Source organism: Halichoeres trimaculatus, unplaced genomic scaffold, assembly GCF_033239565.1.
Source record: "Halichoeres trimaculatus isolate MK-OKI-2021-1 unplaced genomic scaffold, fHalTri1.1 fHalTri1_scaffold_6, whole genome shotgun sequence".
Classification (NCBI taxonomy): Eukaryota; Metazoa; Chordata; class Actinopteri; order Labriformes; family Labridae; genus Halichoeres; species Halichoeres trimaculatus.
The window spans coordinates 2,822,131-2,846,139 of NW_027437184.1; the positions used below are offsets into that span (position 1 = coordinate 2,822,131).

Below are 24,009 nucleotides of genomic sequence, written 5' to 3' on the forward strand. Positions count from 1 at the left end.
AAACTTTCCTCAAAATTTTGTATGGGTGCTCCTGAGTTCCAATTCTCAAGAGTACTGAAAATTTTCAGGGTTTTGTTGCTGTCAACCCAAATTAACTTTTCTAAAAGTTTCCAGGAAAATTTGTCTTGTCTGGGGTGATCGGGCTTTTTGGTCACTGGACGCAGACTCTGAAACAAGCTGCCCCTGATATGTGCACCATCACTGACTTTAGGCTTTTTGAATCCAGTTATTTTGCCAGGTTACTTGTATTGTATTGTAAAAGTTGACTGACTGATTTTTTAACTCAGACAATTTGAATGGTCACACATTTGTATTGATTGCATCATTACATCCCTAACATCTGTTCATGCATAAGTCTAGGTAAATACAGTTAATGTAAATTCCTGGTAATGTCTGGAAATTCCCATGGAAAGTTTTCAATACTGAAAACTTCTGGATTTTTGCAGCCGTACTTATCGGTAACAGGTGGTCCTGCCTTTACTCATGTCCAACTTTGTTGTTTCAGGAACTTAAAATGCTGGACATTTTAGGTGTTTTTGGTGTTTGGTGTAAAACTATGTATTCAAGACTTGAAATCCAGAAGACTGAATGTTCTCCTTCTTTTTCTCCTTTCTGTAACATTTGGAGTTGGTTGCAGAAAACAGAAAGAAACAGAAAAAGAAGAAGTTCACGTTCTCACTTTTGAAAATCTGCATCCTGTTACAATATTTCATCCCTTTCGATCTGATTAAGTTCGACTTGCTAGAGCAAGTCAGATTAAAACCAACATGTGACTTCCTAAATACAGACAAACTGGGACCCTCAGGAATATCCAACCAGAGGGAATATGTGGATTTTGTTTTACTAGTGGGTGAAAACATAAAGAAACCACAGTGTAAGTGAAATTTAGATTGAATTTCTTCATCTTGTATTATGTTATTTTTATTATTTTAGAAAATACCAAATGAGCTTTTAATCAAATCAAAATATTATGCTATCTATGAACGCCCTCAAACCAAAGTTAAACACTGACATGCCACATTTGGGTCTTAAATGGTTGATTTCTCAGTCAAAACAACATCATGTTTGGTCACGTCGATATGAAACATCCAAAAACATCCTCTTGTTAACCGTGCTTTTAAAAGCAGCTCTTACTTTCTAAATATTTCACAGCTAAAGCACTAAGAGTCCCAATTTTGTCCTCATAAATAAAGGAAAAGTGGCAGAACGAATTCAGTGGAGGTATGTGGAGTAATTTCTCAGCGAGCTGCAGGTTGAGTCAGCGTGCTGTATGTGTGTCTTTGATAAAGGAAGAGTGTTTCAGGCACTTCACTGAACAAAAAGTGAAGGTAATGATTATTCACAAACCAGCTAATTGCAGTTTCATCCTCCTGTTTTCTGTGTCTGTCAACCTGTTACTCATCTCCTACTTTTTTTAAAGGCTCTGTTAAATGGACTGTTGACATTCTGAATTTCCTGTTTGGGACTCGATCTGCTGCTCGTCAGCCAGTATCACTGTGACAGATCTTTGTGCACCAGCACTTTTACTCTCTTCTCATCTCTGGTGAAAGAAATGCAAAGTCACCATCAAACTTTTACAACTTTTACAACTCCATTATGTTTGAAATGCTCTCGATAGCAGCGATAGACCAAGGGCGTTTTCCCACTGAGAGGAGTTAATGACCCCTAACCTCAGCTTTTTCAGAACCTCACACCTTTTGGAGCCAGGTTTTTAATTCGAGTCTCCAACAGGAATATTTTGTGTGATATAAGGACAGGACAGCGTTTCTGTTTGTGTTGCTTTCAGAGGGAGAACACAGGAAGAGGTGCAGCTGATATTGATTTTCCTTCACTGAGTGAACATGACCAGCACTCACCTGGTGGATCAGCTCAGGTCCTGCCCTCTTTCTGCCCCGTCAAACCAGTCCACTGCTTCATTCTTGTCTGAGACTAGTGAGAAATCACCTGGGTGGTGAGGGTCTCAGAGCCGCGGTGTAACGATAGCTGGCTCGGGCTGCAGAAACACTGCAAGAGACAGGTGAGTGAATGAATAACTGCAGGTTAATTCACCCTGAAGAGAGGAAAATAATATGTTTAAACCAGGTTGACTGACATATACATTCAAAATGATAAATATTATCATATTCTTTTTGATGTTTTGCTGCAGAATAATGAAGAAAATAGTACAAAACAGAAGCAGCAGTGACCACACTGTTGAAAATTATTACTTAAATACTCATTTCACGCATCACACTTTTTTGTATACTGGTACACTTATAATTTCTTATATCTTGTAATTTCATAATCTCTTATATTTGTATAATTTTTAATCCCCTGAATCTTATAATTTCTTTTTTTTTGTACTTCCTATTTTTTAATATTTTTTTTAGGAGTAGCAGTAACTAAAAAGCAATTTCCCCTTGGGGATTAATAAAGTATTTTTGATTCTACACCTGATTTCAATTTAAATATTGTGAAAAATAATTGTGCATCTTTTTGTTTTATCACACATTTATGTAGGATCAGGGCCACTGAAAAAAAAACAAACTTTTTTTTATTACTATTATTTCTATTATGTTTCATTACTACTATAACTACTGTTATCTATTATATTTTTCCTCAAAATTCAGAGGAAAAAAGTGATAATTTTGACATTTTTTCTTAAAAGTCTAAGAAAAAAAATTAAAAATCGGACAATTTTTCCCTCAAAATTCTGAGATTAAAGTTATTTTTTTTTTACTTTTTTTCCTCAGAATTAAAGAAAAAAAAATTCTGATTTGTTACTTAGAATTTTATCAGTATTCTGAGATTAAAATCAGAATTCAGAGATTAAAGACAGAGCTCTCTCTTGGATCTTAAATTTCTGCTATTTCTCAGAATTCTGAAGAAAAATTTTTATAATTTTGACTTTATTTTCCTAAGGAAAAAAGGTAGAACTTTGAAATTTTTCACAAAATTATTAGATTAAAGTCAGAATTCTGTTTTCCCCCCCCTAGGAATTATGAAAAAGAAGAAAAAAAACAGTTATCTGATTTCTTACTTAGAATTTTATCAGAATTAAAAAAAAATCAGAATCAGAATTTAGAGACAGAATTTTCTCTTGAATCTCAGAATTTGACGTTTTTCCTCAGATGTCTGATATTAATGTCCAAATTCTGTACATTAAGTTAGAATTCTGCCCCCCCCCCCCCCCCCGAATTATGAAGAAAATACATAGAATTTTTCACTTCTTTCATTGAATTCAATCAGAATTCTGAAATTACTGTAAGAATTCAGAGTTAAAAAGAAGAATTAAGAGATTACAGCGAGAATTCTCTCTTAAATCTAAGAGCTCTGACTTTTATCCTCAGAATTCTGGAAAAAAAAAAAAAAAAAAAAAAAAAAAAAAAAAATATATATATATATATATATATATATATATATATATATATATATATATATATATATATATATATATATATATATATATATATATAGACTTTTTTTCCTGAAAGTCTGGGGAAAAAAAATAGAATTCTGACATTTTTCACAAATTTATGAAAATTAAGTCAGAATTCTGAATTTTTTCCTCCGGATTATGAAAAAAAAAAGGAACTGAATTTTAACAGAATTCTGAAATAACAATCAGATTCAGAGATTAAAATAAGAATTCAGAGATTAAAGACAGAGTTTTCTCTTAGATCTTAGAGTTCTGTTTTTTGTTTTTTTCCCTCAGAATTCTGAGGAAAAAAGTCAGAATTATGCTTTTCCTTGTAGCATTCTTTAGAATCTTTAAATATAGCTGATACATTTGTTTTATGACGTATTTATTTTAATTTCAGTTCCCCTTATTCCATTTCGTACAGATTGGAGCATGAAAAGGGAAAATTTGTACTGCTGTCATAAAGACAAAACACACACACACACACACACACACACACACACACACACACTCCTGCATTGTAAGGCGGTGTTAAAACGCATTATACTAACGCATTCACAAACATCATGATTTTTTAAATGCTCCATGTGAATGTCGGAGACTTGTGTGGAGGAATAAAACAGGAGTGTATGAATATGGTAAACAGAACCCTCCCTCTCTCCCTCGCATCTCATTAGCCGAGTCCCGCTGTAGCTATAGGTGAAGCTGCCTCGCGCTGCCATACTGAAGCAGGTGTCCAACATGGCGAACACTGGCAGCGGCTCTCTCGCGACTATTCTCTTTTTATTCATGCTGCAAGCGGCTCTTCACAAAGGTAGGACTTTTCCTTTCATGCATTATGGGAAAACACACTTTCTTCTCTCATTTCCATGCGTGTGAGATGAAGGAGTGTTCATTTGATGAGCGGGGCAAATTGTGAACGTGCGCGGCGGAGCATTGTGCATGTATGATGTTGTTCAAGTCAGAAAACCCTGAACTGTCTGCAAAGTTGAAACACTCCCCAGGAGGAGATTTATGTCTTTTTAATGTGCACGAACAGGCGTTACAGAGAGGCTACAGAGGAATACATCACTTTGGTCAGCTCACCATTGTTAATCGCTTTGCTGCTACACAGCTGCCAACTCTTAAATGTGGACATTTGTGTTGTAAAAGCAGATATGGTGGCCTTTAAGCAGTCAAAAAGCTTTGAGGAGATGGGTCTGACCTGTTTGATGAAGTGTTTGGTTTATTGGTGCTCCAGCTTGGTTACTTTTGAGGCATGTTGTTGCAGAGCGGAGCCTGGGCTGCTGTAAATCACAGCAAACAGCGGTGCGTTTAAGTAGAGTAGGCTGTATGCAGCAGCTCTGGCAGCGTGAAGAAACGCTTTACCAAACCCCATTTAGAAAACGGTTGATTTTAGAAAACGGCTGTAAGTCTCATACGCATGCTCGTATAAAGGTGTACAAATGCTTATCAGTAATTGAGTTAATTCTGGTGAATTCGGCCTGAAAATAGCTTCAGAAACTGTTTTCTTTTTCTGTTGAATTCCAGTTTTATGATTCCTTTCAGCATCGGCCATCCCGCGCGATTTTCCCTGGGAGTCCGTCAGAGAAACGGGCGAACCCTTTGTCAAAGTTCACCCTGCGAAGAAGCCAGACTTGTGTGGTGTTTTTAGTGCATGCCGAATTAAAAGTCACTCAAAAATAGTCAACACCATGTCTCCTTCCACCTCCGTTTGCATGAGATTAATATGTGTTGAGCAAGGGATGATTAAATCGCCTGCTTTCCCAGTTGCCTTCCGGGCTGTATTTTCGTGCTTGTGGATTTTGCAGTGGCATCGTGCTCGGGAAACATCAAAGGTTCGCTTTCTGAGTCAGATCCTCGCAAGGAGAGGAAATGTTACAGATAGAGGGTGAAAACTGCGACATGAATCCTCACACTCTCGGGCTTTTGGATGTTGCGTGATGTGTGCGAGTTGGCGGGCTGCGTAACAGGCACACACACGTTTTATTTCACACACTGTAAGATGTGGTAAAGTGCTGTTAGGTGTTGTCAGGATGAAGTCGGGGGGTCTACGGGCTTCTTGTGCTGGGTTCAGTCACAAAGTACCGGAATGAACGCTGGGTGTGGGTTATTTATCTTTGCGCATTGATACAGAGATGTGGAGGAATAGTAGTCGAGGCATCACAACCCCCACCAGCACGCACATGCTCTTACAAACTAGAAAGCAAATAGGCAGCATAATTATATAACAGTTAAACTCTGGATTTGTGGTGAATTTGCGCACAGGTGCTCCTTGAACCCCTTATTTATCCCACGTCAAGTCTGAGCAGCCATGAATGATCAGAAAGGTAAAGTTATTAAGCGTAAAGCGGCTCCCCTTAAGAGTATAAACCCTTTTTATGCTGAGTTGGAGCCTCCTAATAGTGAGAATGACAGGGCGGCAGATGTCGACGTTTGTCACATTGTGGATTATCCACCAGGCTTAATCCATTACACAGTTCCATCCATTAAAATGGACGCACACTCATCATGTTTCTCATGCAGGGAAGTCAGATTGAAGCGTCCTGTGGAGCCCAGCAAACCAAACAAGGCTCTGTTGTTCTTTGGACAGTGGGTATATGCTGCTTTTACCTTCATGGAAATGGCTCCACTGATTCCAAACAAAGCTCAGGGCGAGCTTGCACAAAGCGTATTAATTATTTACCTCCTGTGCATACAGTCGGCTCACATCGTGCTAAGCATAGCAGAAAGCTCTTATTTTGTCTCCCAATACAAACAAATGCAAGTTGGTGCTGCATGGGTGAGAGTTGCACTGCAGTGGAGCAGCGCTGATTAATCCCAGCTAACTGTGAGTTTGTGTTGGCACACAGACGCCGGCTATCTTCATACCAAATCACAAGTGCTGCACATAAAATGGATTCATGAGGAATAATTCACAGTTCGCTGCTTTCGGCTCTTGTTTCAAACGATTTGGAGTGGATTCGTCCCAGATAGAGCTCATCCTTTGGAAATAAGTTAATAAATGATACATTTTGTCAGTCATGCAGAATATATGTGATTTCAAGTGACCCAAACTGAAAGCAGAAATTGACGGAGCGCAGCCATGAAAACGGGCTCTTATTACTTCCCTGAAAGCTTGTACTTTTACATAAACAGCTACGCGGCTTTTTGGTAAACTTGTTTTAAAGATAGAGATGATAAACCCTCGATTTATGCGCTGTAAAGGGATCTCAAATATTTCTGCGGACTGTAATAAACATGTGCTGTAACTGATATTTGGTAACCATAACAGCATTTTACTGTAACAGTTTAGGAATATGATGAAGTATTACTCCAAAGAGGAGAGAAATGGTTATCTGCAGGTTTCAGCAAGTCAAATTTAAGACTTTTTAAGAATTTTTAATGCCAGCTTGAATGAAATTTAAGGTTGAAAACACCAAAAATATTGTGTATTGCAATAAGGGATGGGTACCGAATTAGGTACTTTTATAGGTACCGACCGAATTCTGTCAAAAGTACCGGGAATTGATCCATGTAAAACCAAAAGGTATCATGTTTAGGTACCTAAATGCATCCTTGTGACTGTGAGGGAGTGGAAGAGTAGGTGGTTTTCCATGCTGGACTTGAACACAGCATTGCAAGGTTATATATTGAAGAATAAATTTGTTAAATTGAATTTTTTTTAATATTTCATTATTAAACAAATTGATGTTTTTTACCACATAAACACAAAAAAGTATCGAAACTTGATACCGTTGAGTACCGGTACCGATTGCCAGGTACTGGGCATCGGTGCCGTATTGTTTCAAATGTGAAAGGTACCCAGCCCTAATTGCAATCCAGTCAACTCTTAATAAATTTGCACTTACCCATAATCCTAGACTGGCCAGCTAGCATGCAGATCATTTTATCAGAGGGTTTAAAGCCAAAAAAACCCCAAAACTTAAAACTGTATTCCTAAAAAAAGAAAACAATAGAGGTGTTTTCTGTTTTTGGATTAAAACTGACAGGTTTTAAGCGAGCTTGACCGACAGTCAGTGAACTTTGCTGCTAAAAACTTTTAGGGCAAATTTCGTCATGTTACAGATTGTCATTCTCTGGTACTTCTTTCTTTGGCCGGGTAAATGAATTTCACACCAGAGCCCAAAGCTGAGGGTGGACTTCATGAAGCAGATAAAAGTTCAGACTACAGCCGACATAGGAAAAAAAAAAAAAAAAAAAAAAAACAGTCCTGCCCAAAAAAATGTAAGACCTCTGAGTAACGTATTTAAAACCAACATTTAAGACATTTTAGGGTCTTGATTTTAGAAAGGGATGTCCTGATCTGATACACTGATTGGCATTGGCACCCACCATGGCTATTTTTGGTGGATTGAACTGCATCAGGTCTCGTTATGTCATCGGGGACGATCCAGGTTTCATGTGCTTTCAGTACTGCCACGCTTTACGGATGCTGTAAATCAAATGAAGTTGCAAACATGAACATCCATTGTGTGGGATGACTTCTCTTTGGCAAGCAATGATAGTAAAAAAGCATCTTGCAAAATCTGTAAAGTGAGTGTTCCTTGAGGAGGCTCACTTTACAGGCCTATTTATGCTCAATGTTGTGTACGGATACGGATGATACGGATGATACGGATGGAGCCTTCTGTTCCTGCTTTGCATTCATTTCGTCCATATTTCTGCACGTTTCCATGAAGCTTACGGATACAGACCAAACAGAGCAGAACCACTAGAAACCGTGGGGGCAGTGTTGCTGTGACCACTTAAGACAAAGCTTTAGCGAGATACGTAGAAGAAATAATGATTGCAGAACTTTCGGGAGCCTCATCAACCACCACCTTCTACAACGCTGCCTCTGTTTTTGGCCAGGTCCACACGTGGCCAGGTATTTGGGAAACCGCATATATTTGTTTACATTTAGGTCTGTCGTCCACACAAAAACGCAGCTTTATGTCATTAAAAATGATGTTTTCTGAAATCTCCGACCAAAGTGAAGATTTTGAAAACTCTGGTTTCATGGTTTTGTGTGGACGCCGGTCAACAGAGTTTTCAGTTCTCAAACGTCACAGCTGAATGATGGGGGCTCATTCTGATTGGCTGGCATGGGTTTTACATCAGGAAAACACTGTCCATTATGGGTTTGGCCGATTTACCTGCTGCGTGTGGACGAAATTTTTTAAAAGGAAGAAAAAGGGGATTTCTCGTTTTTGAAAATACCCGGCTACGTGTGGACATTGCTTTTGTCTTTTTTGCAAGTGGAACATTATTAATCCTTCCTCCAGTCAACATGCTTGTTTTTGAGTTCCATTGTCATAAACTTTTGACTCTGGGCTGCCCCCCCTGGTGGATGTATTGGTTAACTGCAATGCCAACACAAAGGATGTAACATCGTTTGAAACGGACGGGTAGGGAGGAGAAATGGGCCTTAATACGACAAATATGATTCATCATTTACAAGGGAGTCACCTAACGGAGTACGGGATTTATCAGAGAACGGTATCGGCAAAACATATGGAAAAATCAGATTGAATTGGAAGTAAAAAAATTTGTACCTGGACATCCCTAGAAACCACGTGATTGGCCCTGATTCCCGATCACATGATCTGATCTGGACATCCCAAGTTGTAGGAAAACGATACTGTAAGGATCCTGAAAATGGAGATACAGTAATGACTCTGAAGAAGCTTTTAATTTACAGTGTACAAACACAAGATGTGTTGTGTTTTTATAGCGCAGTCAGGAGTTTGGTTCTGCAAATTTTTAAATTGTGAATCAGTTGTAGCGGTGACATTTAAAGCTTGGATTCGCTGCTGAACTTCTGCCTTGAATGGATTGTAAATGTATAGATTCATGCATTTTCACCAAGGCTTGTTTAACAGGAGTTTTACTGAAAGAAACAGGCTCATTCTTGTCATTCAGCTTGAAACAAAGGAAAACAGATCAGCGTACAGCACCGACTGCAGGAGCTGACAGTTGTGCAGGAGAAAGCGTGCACCGAGGATGTCACTTAAAGTCACACTTTCTTCTTCTCCTGTGCTTCTACGTGGTCTTTTTTACGAGATCAGAGCAGATTATAGAGTGAGAACAGCAGGGGCAGGGCTCTTTACAGGTGTTACTAAAGGAGTGCTAACGCAGCACACTCTGACCACAAGCTTGCTGAGACATGAACACTCTGTTAGGCAATCCATCAGTCCTGGTGCGAGGCTTCTCTGCTTTCATTTTTGTGGAGTTATGTAATGCTGTGATAGTGCAGGTGAGGGCAGAGGCTGCGTGAGTGTGTGTGTGTCAGAAGAATGTGTGTGTTGCTGTTGCTTCACCACGTTGTAAACTCAGACATGTTAAGTGTGTAGATAACGTAAAACATTACAGTGATGGTTGTCTGCGCTCAGTTTACACGCTCTCCGTGTGTTTGATCTCCTGTAATGATTGTGTTTCTGCTTTCTGTGCAGATTCACGTTTTCCTGAGAAAATCTGAATGTTGTGAAATTATAAGTTAATAAGGCTTTCCTCTGACACCGGACCGATCCCTTTGGAGCTTGTTACTTCTGACTGGTACAACATGTGCTGGGTTAATCCTGTTGTTTCCTCATGCGTTGGAGTAAGAAGAAAAGAAAACAACAATAAATTAAGATACAGGCTGCTGCAGTAAAACTGTAGTTACGATGAGTTCCTTATTAAAAAAAAGGAGGAATATTGATTTTGTGGTAACTTACAGTAATTACTGTAACTAACTGGTTCATAATAGCGGGTGAAAGTGGTTCTTGACGTTAACCACACGCCATAAAACGGGAGGAGGTGACGAGGAAGCAGCCTTAACCCCAGTGTGTGGTTTCTTCTTCTGTGGTGCAGATCATGTCAGAGGAGAAGATGTTAAACAGTGACATACTTTTATGTTTGAATGCTTTTCTATCCCATTTTTATTCATTTTATTTTTTCATTTTTTCATTTTCATTTATTTATTTATTTATTTATTTATTTATTTATTGTTTTTAATTTATTTACTAATTTGTTTTTATTATTTTTAAAATTTACTTGATATTTTGTCTTTAAGGAAAAATTTGCTGAATCTGTTGTCAAAGTGAATTATTCAACATTTATCACTTGTTTTTGTTTGAAGATATATACAAAGCAAGCCATGTACCAAGCCTTTAAAAAGTTCCAGAGAAAATTAAATGAACAAAAAATGTTAAAAAATAAATAATAATAATATGAATAAGCCTTTTAAAAGTTCAAGAGAAAAAAAATAAAAATAAATAATAATAATATGAATTAGCCTTTAAAAAGTTCCACAGAAAAATAAATAAACAAAATTTTTAAAAAAAAAAAGTATAAATAAGCCTTTAAAAAGTTCAACAAAAAATTAAATACAAAATAAATAAATAGATAAATAATAAAATAAAATAAAGAATTATTTAAAAAAAACTGTGAGCTACTTTACCACATTAAAATAATGTTTCTTTGCCAGTTCAGGGATTTTTTTTTAATTCTTTTATTTTTGTAAAAAAAGAGGCCTTTTTTTGGACACCATAGAATTTGACTAATATTTTTTTCATTCAAGTTTTCCTAAACTATCAATTATTTTTTATCTTTTAATTTGGTGGAAATCTGTTTTGCAGGGGGACATAATATTGTGCGAATGTTCTTTGAGTGTCATCATTTTTCAGGGCAATTCGATCCAATATAAAAGACGTTATTTGTCCCCGGGGGGCAATTCACAGGCACACAGAGCAGTAAATTAACAACAGTACAAATGACCCATGTATTAAACCTTAACATAAGGTGTCAATTTTAGTACAATTTAAAGATTAAACTTAATTTAAAATACAGAATGTAAAAGGACATAAAGAGTAATATAAGTGGCTCATGGTTAAGCTAACAGATGAACAGTAAGAGAAGTAGAGACGTAACTGGCTGCTGTGACCGTGGTTACCGCCCTGAGTCTTACATTTCCTCTTTGATCTACTGTAGGAGTGCTGCATGACTCACAGCACATATAACATCATGAAAACACACAGATACTGTGATTTCTTATCCTGTTTTATGGACAAGATCCAGGATAGAGCAGGAAACTGGTGAGAGCAGGGAGTGACGCACAGGACGGACGCCACACGTTTGAGTTGGACCCAGCCACCTGCTCGAGGGCTCATGGTTCACTCACCCTGGATTACCAACACCTGATGCTGGCTGTTCATATTTTTAGTCAACACTCCCAAACTATCAATAAACTCTAAATCAGAATCAATTTGTTGTCACTTTGAGTACACGCCTTTGCATATGTGGAGGTGAAACACGGTGCCACATAGACCAGTCATAGAAATATAAAACCAGACCATACAGTGAAATAAATATGACAAAGTCCCAGTTGGAGCTGCTCTTTATTATGCGCTGGAAAAACTGAAATCTTATGAAGTGTTTTGTCTGAATTTCAGTAGAAAATGACTTTTTAGACTTGATAAGAGCCACATTCAACTGATCAGTCCAGAAAAATGTCTTATTCCAAGTTATTTCAAGAGAAAACTTTCTTGCTTTAAGACATTTTTCGAGCAAATATTTCTTGTTCTATTGGCAGATTTTGTTTTACTTGTTACAGCAATTCAGACTTCATTTTTGTCTTTAAATAACTTAAAACAAGACATGTTTCTGGACTGATCAGTTGAATGTGGCCCATATCAAGTCTAAAAAGACATTTTCTACTGACAATTAGACAAAAACACTCTAAGATTTTAGTTTTAGCAGTGCGACTTGTGATTTCTCCTGATTATCCCTTAAGTTTAAGTTCTGTCCTGTGATCACTATTTTTTATAGAAGTTAAATGAAGTCCTGGACTTATGCCTTATTTCGAAAACTCAAAAAACATCCACTTCTCTTTTGTAGTTGGTTTGATCCAGAGACTGCATGAGATCTTCTCTGACTGTGGTCACACAGACGCACAGAGACATTTAACTAGGGATGTCCCAATCTGATACACTGATCAGTGTCGGCCCCCAACAAGGACTGGTCAGGTGAATGTGGCTCATATTAAGTTTAAGAAGAATAAGAAGATTTTTTTTTTTGTCTTATAAGATGAAAACACTTGATAAGAGTTCCGTTTTTTTGCAGTGTGAAGTGCAGTAACATGTACAGTACCATACAAGAAGTACAAGTTAATTGCACTTTACAAATGTACTAGTAGTGTAAAAATATATTGTATCAAAAAGTACATCAGAAAATAAATACAAATTTTGAACTAATTTGTAATTCTGTTTTTGTTTTACTGTCAAATTTCATACTTTACCATCAAACTATCTAAAGTATACTAGAAAAAAATGAAATATGATATATCAGGATTTTTTGTTTGACAATATCAGAATCAGGATTTTTTTTTTTTTTTTCCAGATTCAAATTCTTCATTTCAGTCTTTGTTTATAAACTGGGAAAAAAGTACCACTTTTCTCCAGCAGAGGGCAGATGTTTCTCTCTGACTCACATGATTTGCATTTTATGGGAAAAAATGCCTCCTGATATAGTCTGTAGATGTCATCATCCAACTGTTTCCCATGGTCTGATGTTAAAACAAACTAAAAATTGCAAAAATTATAAACATCAAAGAATTGCAATTTAAATTGAATCGGCACCCCAAAAAAACGTATCGAACTGCGAGAAAAGCTCATATTCCCAGCCTTAGCAATAACAGATATTTGCTCCAATTTCAACAACCTTAAGTAGGTTTTCTTTTAAGCCTTCAGTTTCACTCCTGACGTATGAGAGCTGATGTAAGTCATGAATCGTGCCTGTTGCTGTGATGTATTCCCTGTTGATTGATTTCAGTGATTGTCATGAAGGACTCTTACATCCTTATTCCTGAGTGCATCCTCCACTTTTCCTTTTAAGGCAGATTTTACCGTCTTTGTTCCTTTAGGGTGTGAGAGTTGCTAATGTATCTCTAAACTCAGATACTCCACCATCTTCCCTGCCTGTATGGGATTATAGGACAGATTAATTTAAAAGAAATGGGTTTCCCAGGCAGTGTTTGACAGGACTCAGTCAGAGGAAAGTGGTACAGCAAATGTTCCTTGAAGCACATGCTGTAGTGTGATGTCTTTAGTGGGAGCGCGGTCCCTAAATTTGCATTTAAATTCACAATGAATCCGAGTGTGATTTGTTTACATCCACTCCTTCATGTGACAGCTCATTTCAGATCTGATCTCCACGCTGCCTCCTCGTCCCCTGCCACCGCGCAGCCCGTCGTGCTCTTCAGAGGAGATTCATGGCTTCTCTCAGAAAAACGGATGTAAGACGCTGTGCTCGGTGCGACGGGAGAGTTATTCTTCATGGGGTTTTAATGGCAAAAAATGAGAAGGTGAAGCGCAGTAATTGATTAACGCTAAACATTAATCCTGTTAAACAGTTATTGAATGAGTTCAACCTCAGCATCAGTCCAGATTTTAAAGCAGCATTGTGCTTTGAAGTTACAGAGAGCAAAATATTTGGACTGATAATTTGAGCCGAACATAAAAATCAACAAAAACATCAAACAGACTTCTGAAACTATGACGCAGATGATGCTATAGCTGTTGCATAATTCATCACTTTTTCACTTGTTGTCTGTGTGAAGCCTTCATGATGAGGTGATGCAACGACTGGTGAACCAAACATACAAAATAGATGTGAGACAACTCCTCATATCTGTGTTTTCTGTTGAAATACATTCTTAATTAACATATGTTATACACAAGCAGGGCTCTGCGCTGAACTTTTTATATTTTACTGTAAATATGAAGTTTGTCTGCAACAAGCATTGGCTGAAGAAACAGGTGATTTGTTTTGTATAACTTTATAAGAAAACAACAACAACAAAATACAAATTAGAAGGAGGCTTTACATTAAATGATAACTAGCTAAAATTGTAGCATAAATTTAATAAAAACTAACTAAAATAAACTAAAACCATAGAGAAAATGTCAGACCGACCAATCAGGAGTGCTGACGGGCTGCCAACACCCCTGATTTGGGAGGAAGTCTCCCACTTTTTAACCCTTTCTCCTCCTGCTCTCCTGATCTGCAAAACACTTAAATATTATCAAGTGTTTATGTCTTATTTTCAGTAAAATTGTCTTATTACACTCAATACGAGCCATATTCACCAGAACAGTCCAGAAAAAAATGTCTTATTTCAAGTTGTTTAAAGACAAAATGAGGTCTGAGTTGCTGTAACAAGTAAAAAATCTGTCAATGAGACAAGAGAGAAGTCACTCATTACGACATAATTCTAGTTTAAGCAAATTTTGAGCATTTTTTCTTATTCATTGGACTTTTTTAACTTGTTACAAGCAATTCATACCATTTTTTTCTGTAAATAACAGGGAAAATTACATATTTTTTTTATAAAAAGACAAAACACTTGGTAAGATTTCAGTTTTTTTTGCAAAGAGATAGTTGTCAATATAAAGTGCCCTCTCCTTGGTGTCAAGATAAAGGGCTGTTCTTAAACCTAAATTATAAACTTAACAGATAAACATTTCTTCATGAAAAGGACATAAATATTATGTCAAATAAAATATTTGCTAATGAAAGAAACTAGGATGTATCCCTGCTAGAAAATTTGCTTAAAACTAGAATAATGTCGTAATACAAGAAAACTTTTTCTTGTTCCACGTGCAGATTTGTTTTTACTTGTTACAGCAATTCAGACCCCATTTTCTCATAGTCTTTAAATAACTTGAAATCAGACATGTTTCTAGACTGGTCAGGTAAATGTGGGTCGTATTAAGTCCAAAAAGACATTTTCTACTGGAAATAAGACAAAAACACTTGACAAGAAATCCAGTTTTTTGCTGTGTGAGTTTTGATTTCTCGTGATTATCCCTTAAGTTTAAGTTTTGTCCTGCGATTACTTATTTATTTATTTATTTTTTAAGTAAAATGAAGTTCTGGACTTCATTTAACTCATTTTTTGTAGTTGGTTTGATCCAGAGATGCTACATGAGATCTTCTCTGACTGTGGTCACACAGACACACAGAGACAGGTAACTAAGGTAACTAGGGATGTCCCAATCTGATACACTTTTTAAGGATAGGAAAGCATTGGATTTCGTTTTGTGATTAGGACGGATCCAGTTTTCATGTGTTTTCGGCACTGTCATGCTTTACGACTGCTGTAAACCAGGTGTCCGCTGTGTGGGACTACTTCTCTTTGGAAAGCAATGTTAGTAAAACAGTGTCTGCAATATTTGTAAAGTGAGTGTTCCTCAAGAGGGAACCAACAGAGCTCACTTTGATAGAACAAAAATGATTCATCATTTACAATGGAATCATTCAACAAAGTACGGGATTTATCAGAGAAAGGGATCAGTTTTGGTAAAGATATGAAAATATCGGATCAGATTCCTACAGGTAACTGTAACACTCGATGAGTTTATCACAGCATCTGCTGTTTTTTGTTTTTTCAAACGTGTTATCATGATATGCTATGAGTTATTTCTGGCACCTCCTGTGGTTAACCCTGATTTCCCTAACATAAGCTCTGACATGCTCTAACGTAGCATCCTCTTCAATAACTAAAGTTTAGAGCTGTGTGAATCTTAAAGTGAGGAGGCAAGCAGTGAAACGCTTGTTGGTGTAAAGTCTCCTCAGAACAGGAGACAGTGCAGGTGGAGGAGACTGACTAAGGCCGAGGAAAAGATGACGAATAAAAAATACTTTACCTTATCCAGAGCCTGTGATGGTGGAAGCATCAAACAATATACACTCGCACAAACAGGACGAGATGACCAGAAAAAATGGTGGCAGTCTGGAGCTCTGACAAAGCTTAAAGAGACGTGTTGGGTTGTTTTCGGTCAGTTTGTGCTCTTGTTTGGAAGCTACTGTAAAGAGTCTCAGCCTAAATTGAGACTTCCTTATCAAACTCAGATTTTCCATTACCTCCTTTGCCGATCCGAGCGTAGCATCGCAAATATCGATCCCGTCCGAGCCACACGAGGTCGTTTGTCTTCCCATGTACAGTAAGGACCGTAAAGGACTCTATGTGGGGCTGGAATAGCTGCAGATTTTCACTGCAGCTCCAAAACGATCTAAATGCCCTTTTTATTGACTTTTCAGAAAATAATTAACTGAATGGCTTATTTCTTTTCTTTTCAGACCCGTTCTGAAAATTACTGTTTTTGTTATCAAAGAGAACTGGCACAAAACATCGCCCACAGGCAGCTTCCCTTACAAAGAAAACCTGTTTCAGGCTCAGTTGGATCCTCGTACAGCGTGGTTTGGCTCCGAGTCAAGCCGGTAGGAGCCCTGGTGATGGAAAACAGGTGTGGAAATGGACTTGTTCTCCTCCTGTACCCCCCCAGCAGCCTCTCTGGCTGTAATGAAGAACAATGGCTTTATTCCTGAAGGGAGGAGACCCCAAGTGACCCCCTCCTCCTCCCCTCCTCCTCTCCTTCCCTACACCACCACACTCCTCTTCCTCCTCCTTCTCCTCCACATGACCCCGGCAGTCTGCAGCGACTCTGCTGGCGAGCCAACAGATGACTGGGCTGGGTCGCATCTGGCCTCTGTGCACTTAGTGTAATCAAAGAGAGAAAAAAGGTTTATGGCCTACTTGTTAGTGTGCTGTCGACTGATGGGATGTCAAGCAAGCACCCTCCGATTTCAAATCTCTGGAGGGGAGAGGGGAGGGGGTGTTGAGGGGGTGGGCGTGGGCAGCAATCTGCCACGCTGCAAGCAGCCCACTGGCCTCAGTGTGGAATTATACGCCGCGCTACGCTTTCACAATCTGGCTTTGCAACGAGCGAAATGAGTCAAATTCGACTGATATTTTTGAATATTTATGATCACATTTACATAATGTTGATGCACAAAAGGCTACTGAGGTGAATGCAAATATTTTCCAAACATCACTTGTCGGAGTCTTAAGCGGGCGAGGCCCCTAGCGAGTGTGTGTGCAGAAATAAATGCACACTAGTTGCAAAAATCACATGAATGACAGAGAATGAGAGCCTAAGCAGCTAAAGCATCAGCGCTCTGTGTTGCATTTATTCAGGGATTAAAGAAAACATTGTGTGTACTCTTTTTCTTTATGTCACGGCGAGCGTTTACTGTGTACACAAACATTAGCACACATTCAGAATTTAAAGTTGGTGAATTTACACATGAGATGTTCATCCCTTCATGTTTCTGGTCAGCGCCTCCAGGAGCAGCGTGTCCGCTCTGGCTCTGTGAGCTTTGTCTGAGGGACAGGAAATATGCCGATGATGTCATCAGGGATGCCTCAGCTTGGGCTTACAGATTCCTCAACAGAAAGGCCTGTGTTACTAACCGAGGGGCTGGAATCTGAAGGACACTGGCGGTTTCTGGAGCGCGACCAAAACCAGAGACTAATAGCCAGGGACGTGTCAGCGTCTATTCTTCTGTTAGGGGCCATTCTTCTTCTCTTTTAATGCGTCTCCACTGAGTCTATGAAAGCTATTTTAAGTGTTTGTTTACCTGCATTTTTTCTTCCTCTGAAGACTGAAGCCCTTTTTATAGAAAGGTCTGGATCGTTCCAGGAAGAACATGGACAGAAGTATTTATTTAATGGGGTCTTAGGATGTGGAGCTGGTTTTGCAGGTGATGTGAGTGTCAGTCTCACCCTGCAAGGATTGTAACTCGGGATGTCTGATACCACTTTTTTTCAGACTGATACCAATACCAGTACTCACTGATACCACTCGTACTTTTGATACAAAAAATTTCAATTGACAGTGACGAATCACTTCTAACAAAGACAGCACAATCAATCCAACACAAAAACATAAACATAAAATAAGTTAATCTTTGAGTTTATGATTTGTTTTAAATAGATAAAAAGGTTAAAAAAACAACAACTAACAATTGTCAGATTTTTAGTGATTTAAAAAAAAAAAAAACTAGTACAAAATAAAACTGTTGTGTCTGAACAGGACCACATTTGCCGTGGTGTCAGCAATGTAGCGTCTAGGGGTGGGAGAAAATAAAACGAAAATTGGGGGTTTTTGCTTGAACTGGAATTATTTGTCAAAACATCTTTTTTTTCCAAATTCAAATTCTTCTTTTCAGCTGTTTATAAACTGGATGGAGGCTGAAATGTTTCTCTCTGACCTACATGATGTGCATTTAATGGGAAAATATGGCTCCTGATTTAGGGTGTAGACATCGTCATCATCATCATCTAACTTTTTTACATGGTCTGGTGTTTAAAAAGCAAACTAAAAATTGCAAAAATTGAAGAACCCCAGCTTAAATCCAATCGACGCCCCAAAAATCGTAAAAGAATTGAATTGCGAGAATAATGTATCATCCCAGTTCAAGTAGCGCCAACTACTGGTGAGGAGGACTTACTGGATGTAAGATTTTTTTGCTTTGAGTATCGGCTGCTGGTATCGGCAGCCTTTACGAGTACTGGTGCTTTGAAAAAAGGCTGGTATCAGCAGATACCTGGTACTGGTACTTGCCCATCCCTAATTCTCAATAAGGCATAAAAAATCGGCAGCTTCAAAACTTGGATAAAAACATCAAGGTATAAGATAGTGCTGTGCCGCGTGGACTGAATTTTATATCCCAATTTAGTTTTTTTTCCTTATGATTACATGAATACTCTGATTTTTTTTCTTATCTTTTCTCCGTTTATTTAAAAAAACAGACATTTTCTTAAATATAAAATACAATAAAATGTAAAAAAGATAAATGATAATACAACAAAAATTTCCAGTGGACAACCACCATTCAAAATATTCTGCAGTACAACCAGTTTTCATGGATTGCAATAAAGTGCAAAGAGTTAAAATAAAGACAATAACAACAATATAAAGTGCCTTAAGTAGCATTCAAGTATGTCTACAATTTACGATGTAAAAAAAAAGGGTTTTAGGAGCATGAGCTTCCAGTGAGCGGGGACTCGTCCTCCTGAGACTTGAGGATTTTGTGCTGAAAAAGGCGCATAGCAGGTGAACATCGCAGTCTCTGAGTCTACATGTTGTTTACATCCATGCTCATCTATGTTGTAAACAAGTGTTAGCAGGTGAGAACGCTACCGCAAATTAGCAGCGTTGCTGCAGTTGCATTAACCTTCATTCATTGTTAATGCAGTGTAACAGCTGATATACAGGGGTCTGGCTGCAGAAGAGTATCTGGTCATTTCAAAATACAGCTCCATGTTCTGGCTCTTCATTGTAAATCTCAACCTTGTTTATCAGGGAAAAAGTTGATCTTGGAGGTGGAAAAGTTCATAACTCTATAGACACAGCACATTCTTTCCATAAACCCTCAAATACACCAGATCCATCTGCAGTCCGACTCCGTTTATCCACGTAAACCAGCTCTGCGTTTAGTTCGGTGAGCAGCATGACTGACACACAGCTGGAGTTCCCCGGATAAGTCTCTCTTCATTCATGTTGGGCTGTAAAACCTCGAACCTGTTGACTCCTGGTCTGGCTCTGCTCATTATGTCCGTTTGTCGTCGTAGTCGAGCTGAATACAAACTGATTTGGACAGGGTTTGTCTTATTTTGAAAGTCACCGTGTAATGCCACAAAAGGCCACCTCTGTCTGCGCAGATAAAATCAGAAACCCATGCAAACAGAGAAAAACAACCACCACTCCCAGTTGTGCTTGTTTTCCTCTTGCATCAGCTCTTCCTAACTCTCACTGCTCTCACTCAGACTGGAAATAATCCCAGTAATGTTCTTAACCTTTGGTAAATACAGTCAGCGCAGCTGTCGTCTTTGAGCCGGATTGACTTTTTCCTCTTTTGAACAAAATGTTTCTTTCTCATCGCTTGATGCTTGTCTGCTGTCTCCCTGTGTTACAGCGAAGCCACCTTCGTCTGCCACTCAGGCGCAGTGAATAGATGTGCTTTTACTTTTTACATCACAACAGGTGAAAGTTAGGAGTGTGACAGTGACGGCTGTCGTTCTGTCGACGGAGCAGTCGTACTGAGTCGGGCTTAATTAATCAAAATCAGACAGCATGGGACATTCTGTGGTGATCTCCAGCTGCTAACTTCACACTTTATGTTTGAAACTTTTCCCCTTAGTCCGCTTTTTAACAGCTGACACTCAGGACATGGTGCATCTTGGTCTATCCGTCTGTAAACTTGGCACAGAATGTGACTTATTTGTGTTTGGTGGACTGTTTCTTCATTATAATAACACTTCTTGGCAATAAAACAAATAAAAATGGATAGCCTGTTTATTTCCCTTTTAAATGGAGCCTCATTTTCCAGAAAACATGCATTTGTGAGATGAGCAGCAAAGCTGAGTGTGTGAGTAACGAGCATGAGAAATTTGCCAAAATTTCTCGTCTTCGAATGCCGAACAGGATAGTCCGATGTTGATTCTTGTTTTTTTCGAGGTTTTTAGAATAGGAGGAGATAAAGATGGGACATGATTGCTACCACGCAGTCAAGAAAGCGTGTAGGTTCACAGTGAGTTGTTAGCACGATTAACAAAAGATCGTTATCCAGATTCACACGTGTATAACATCTCATTTTTTAAACACGGACGATTCTTAAGCATTTCGTTTCTCGGGTGTAAGAGCTATTTCATGAGCTTTGTGTGTGGGGGTAGAACACTTAGTTATCCACTAGGTGTCACCTTTGAGTTGTGGGTTAATGGCTATTTAGGTAGGAGGTAGGAACCTCTCAGCAGGTAGCAGGTGTTGCTAGACCGTTGTGGAGAACGTATACGGGCGGTCCTTGAGTTACGAATGAGTTCCATTCTTACGATGCGTTGTAACCTCAAATTCCACGTAAGTGGAATATTTACCCTAAATATCTGCTAAATCTGATGAAACTATCCAAATACATGTATTATATAGATCCTGCTTTCCTTTTTGTGTCCATGATGCGAAAAAGGTGAGGATACCGAGAAAATTGCGGCGCACAAACACGTATAATCTACTCTATGACGCGACTCAAGACAAAGCGGACGATGCTAATGACAGCATAGCACTGTGTAGCTGTGTATTCATACGCATCAAAAACTAGTATGTAGGAGCTCACGAAAAGAGCAGCGTAACTTTGAAACCTTTTCTATTGTCTTAGGTTCATATATTTATTGGTGTCGTAAAGACAAAACAGGGTAAGTCGAGAACCACTTAAGTCGAGGAACATAGGCACGCCAGGTCGGTTTTATTTTGGTGTAATAAAATATCCTTCAAAAGAAGAAAAAGACGACGGATGTTTCGTTTTCACAAAAGACATCCAAGCAGTGCACGGCTGTGCAGCCCCTCAGTAGGTTTAAGTGCTTAGCTTAGTCGCTACAACGGGCTCAATCGTAAACAAACAGCCCCTAAACGCAGCATTGCCATTGCCTTCTCCTTCAGCCAATTACAGCGCATCTTTACAACGCATGGTCCTGCTGCTGCTGTCTTCACTTTACTTGAATGACTTTGGAGCAGCTGAACTTAACGCCATCTTTTCCTCCCCAGCTAGCTTAGCTTAGCAGATACAGTTTCCCAAAAAACTGATTCAGGAGTTCTGCTTTAAGTTTTACCTAAGAAGCCCTGTAACATTCAACATGTTACACATCTCCAAATGTACCAAAGCAATAGAGAAAACTTAGTGCTAGCTTGATGCAAACGTATACAGAAATTGCATTGATATGCTAGCAGTTAGCATGCATTGATAAAACTTGGTTTTAAAGCAAAATTTCAAGTTTGATCACAGAAAATTTCATATTTAATCTTTGTAAACAATATTTAAAACTTTAAATGTCAAAATCTAAACAGGTAAAAGTTTCCAGACAAGAAGAGAGAAGAAAAGTTACTGGAGGCTCATCGCTGACTTCATAACTACGACTCAAAGCCATCACTAGATGGCGTACGATAGCACAACAAAACACTACATCAATGCCACGTGACATGGGATTTTCACTTATTTTATTTTTTTGCATCCAGAGATATCGAGGTTAATCGGCCAATTTCATATTTATTTACCTATAAACTCAATGAAATGTTGACACAGTTAACCTGTAAAAGCTACTTTTTGAATACAGAAAATCCACAGGAGGAACTGATGAGGGAGTTTATAAAGAATCAGATAAATAAGCAGAATAGATAAGGGAATTGCGCTTAATAAATACGACCATTTAAATGCTCCTTTTTTGTTTTTGTAAAGTTCATCAGTGCAAAAACATTTTGGGAGAAAATCGTGCAGGAGAATCGTGCAGCCCTGGTTTCCTTTTTGTTTTCATGCAGCACAGCCGAGTGTTGTCCAGTGTCTGAAATGATTCAGAAACAGCCTCCTCTGCAACAATATATTCAAGTTCAGCTCCTCTCTGTCTGACGGTGTCAGGAGCACACAAAAGTTCTGTCAGACCGTACTTTTAAAACTTAAACATAATCTCATTAAGTAAGATTGCTGGGTTCAAAGTGGCAAACTGCAGCTTCTTTGCAAGTGAACTGTTGAACCCATTTCATCAGCGGGCTGTCAAATGGTAGCACTAATTCCAGAAACTGACATCCACCTTTTTTAAAAGAAAATTGTTTTAACACAACCAGAGATTTTTTCTTTTTTTTTCTTTTTCCTCTCATGGAGAAACAATAAAAAAAGAACTGTGGCCTTTCATTGTGAAGCACACGGAGGAGGAGTGCGGGCAACATCAGAGAGCAGCCTGAGGCAGGTGGATCTGCCCCGAGCCTCTGACACATGGAAGCTATCCTGACCAAATACTGACAACTGGGATTACACACACACACTCACACACATGTGCGCGTATATGATCACAAGCCAAAACTGAAGAGAAAATCCAGTTATATAAGAAAAGGAGCTAAAAATGTGACGGCTGATATACACCGCTGTATACATATACAGAGCCTGATTGTATCGACATTTTTGTTACAAAAAACACAGTAGATAAGATACAATTTCGATTAATCAAGTTTTTTCTTTTAGCAATAGAAAAAAAAATGGATTCTTTGTCATTTTTTAATTTATTTCCTTAATTCTTTTTTATCTTATTTTATTTTTTTTAATTTTATATTTATTTTTTTTTAGAAAAAAACATTCATTTTTTATTTTTATTTATTTATTTTTTGATTTAATTAAGTTTTTTTTTTTATTTTAGTTATTTTTTTTATTTAAAAAAATGTAGTTTCAAATTCTTTCTTTCAGTCTTTGTTTATAAACTGGATTGGAAAAAAGTTACAACTTTTCTCCAGCAGAGGGCAAAATGTTTTTCTCTGAATTACATGATGTGCATTTAATGGGAAAATATGGCTCCTGATATAGTCTGTTGACATCATCATCATTAAACTTTTTCACATGGTCTGGTGTCAAAAAAGCAAGCAATCGCAAAAATTTTAAATTTCAATTTAAATTGAATCGGGGTCCCAAAAATTGTCATAGAATTGAATCACGAGAATAGCATATCATCCCAGCCCTAGTAGCGACTAGCAGTAAAAATTAAAACGCCACCTACTAGTCAATGAGTTCATTCAGGTTTTGCATCGTTAACACTCTCCATCTTGCAGAGGGTCCACAAGGTGACCCGGAAAGTGAACCACCAACCTGGGGGGAAGAGCTGCCAGTCGGGTTTCTGGATTGTGTTGCCTCGCGTCCCATCATGTTTTAAAGTCCGGGTCCATTTGCTGCTATGTGTCTGAAGCCGTTGTCTGGTGACGGAAAAATCCAGTGGG

The 24,009-nt window shown here is 38.2% G+C and overlaps 1 protein-coding gene across 4 annotated transcripts in view; it reads left to right on the plus strand.

Moving 5' to 3' along the window:
* Window positions 1-4,020: 4,020 nt before the first annotated feature.
* The window catches only part of cadm1a (cell adhesion molecule 1a), a 659,871-nt gene continuing 639,882 nt past the window's right edge, over window positions 4,021-24,009 (plus strand). The window contains exon 1 of one of the 4 annotated variants that reach the window (XM_074671829.1): window positions 4,021-4,214. In XM_074671829.1, coding sequence (XP_074527930.1) covers window positions 4,142-4,214 — 73 coding nt within the window. In that variant the 5' untranslated portion in view covers window positions 4,021-4,141. The remainder of the gene's footprint in view (window positions 4,215-24,009) is intronic. The other 3 variants (XM_074671830.1, XM_074671831.1, XM_074671832.1) reach the window with 3 other exon arrangements.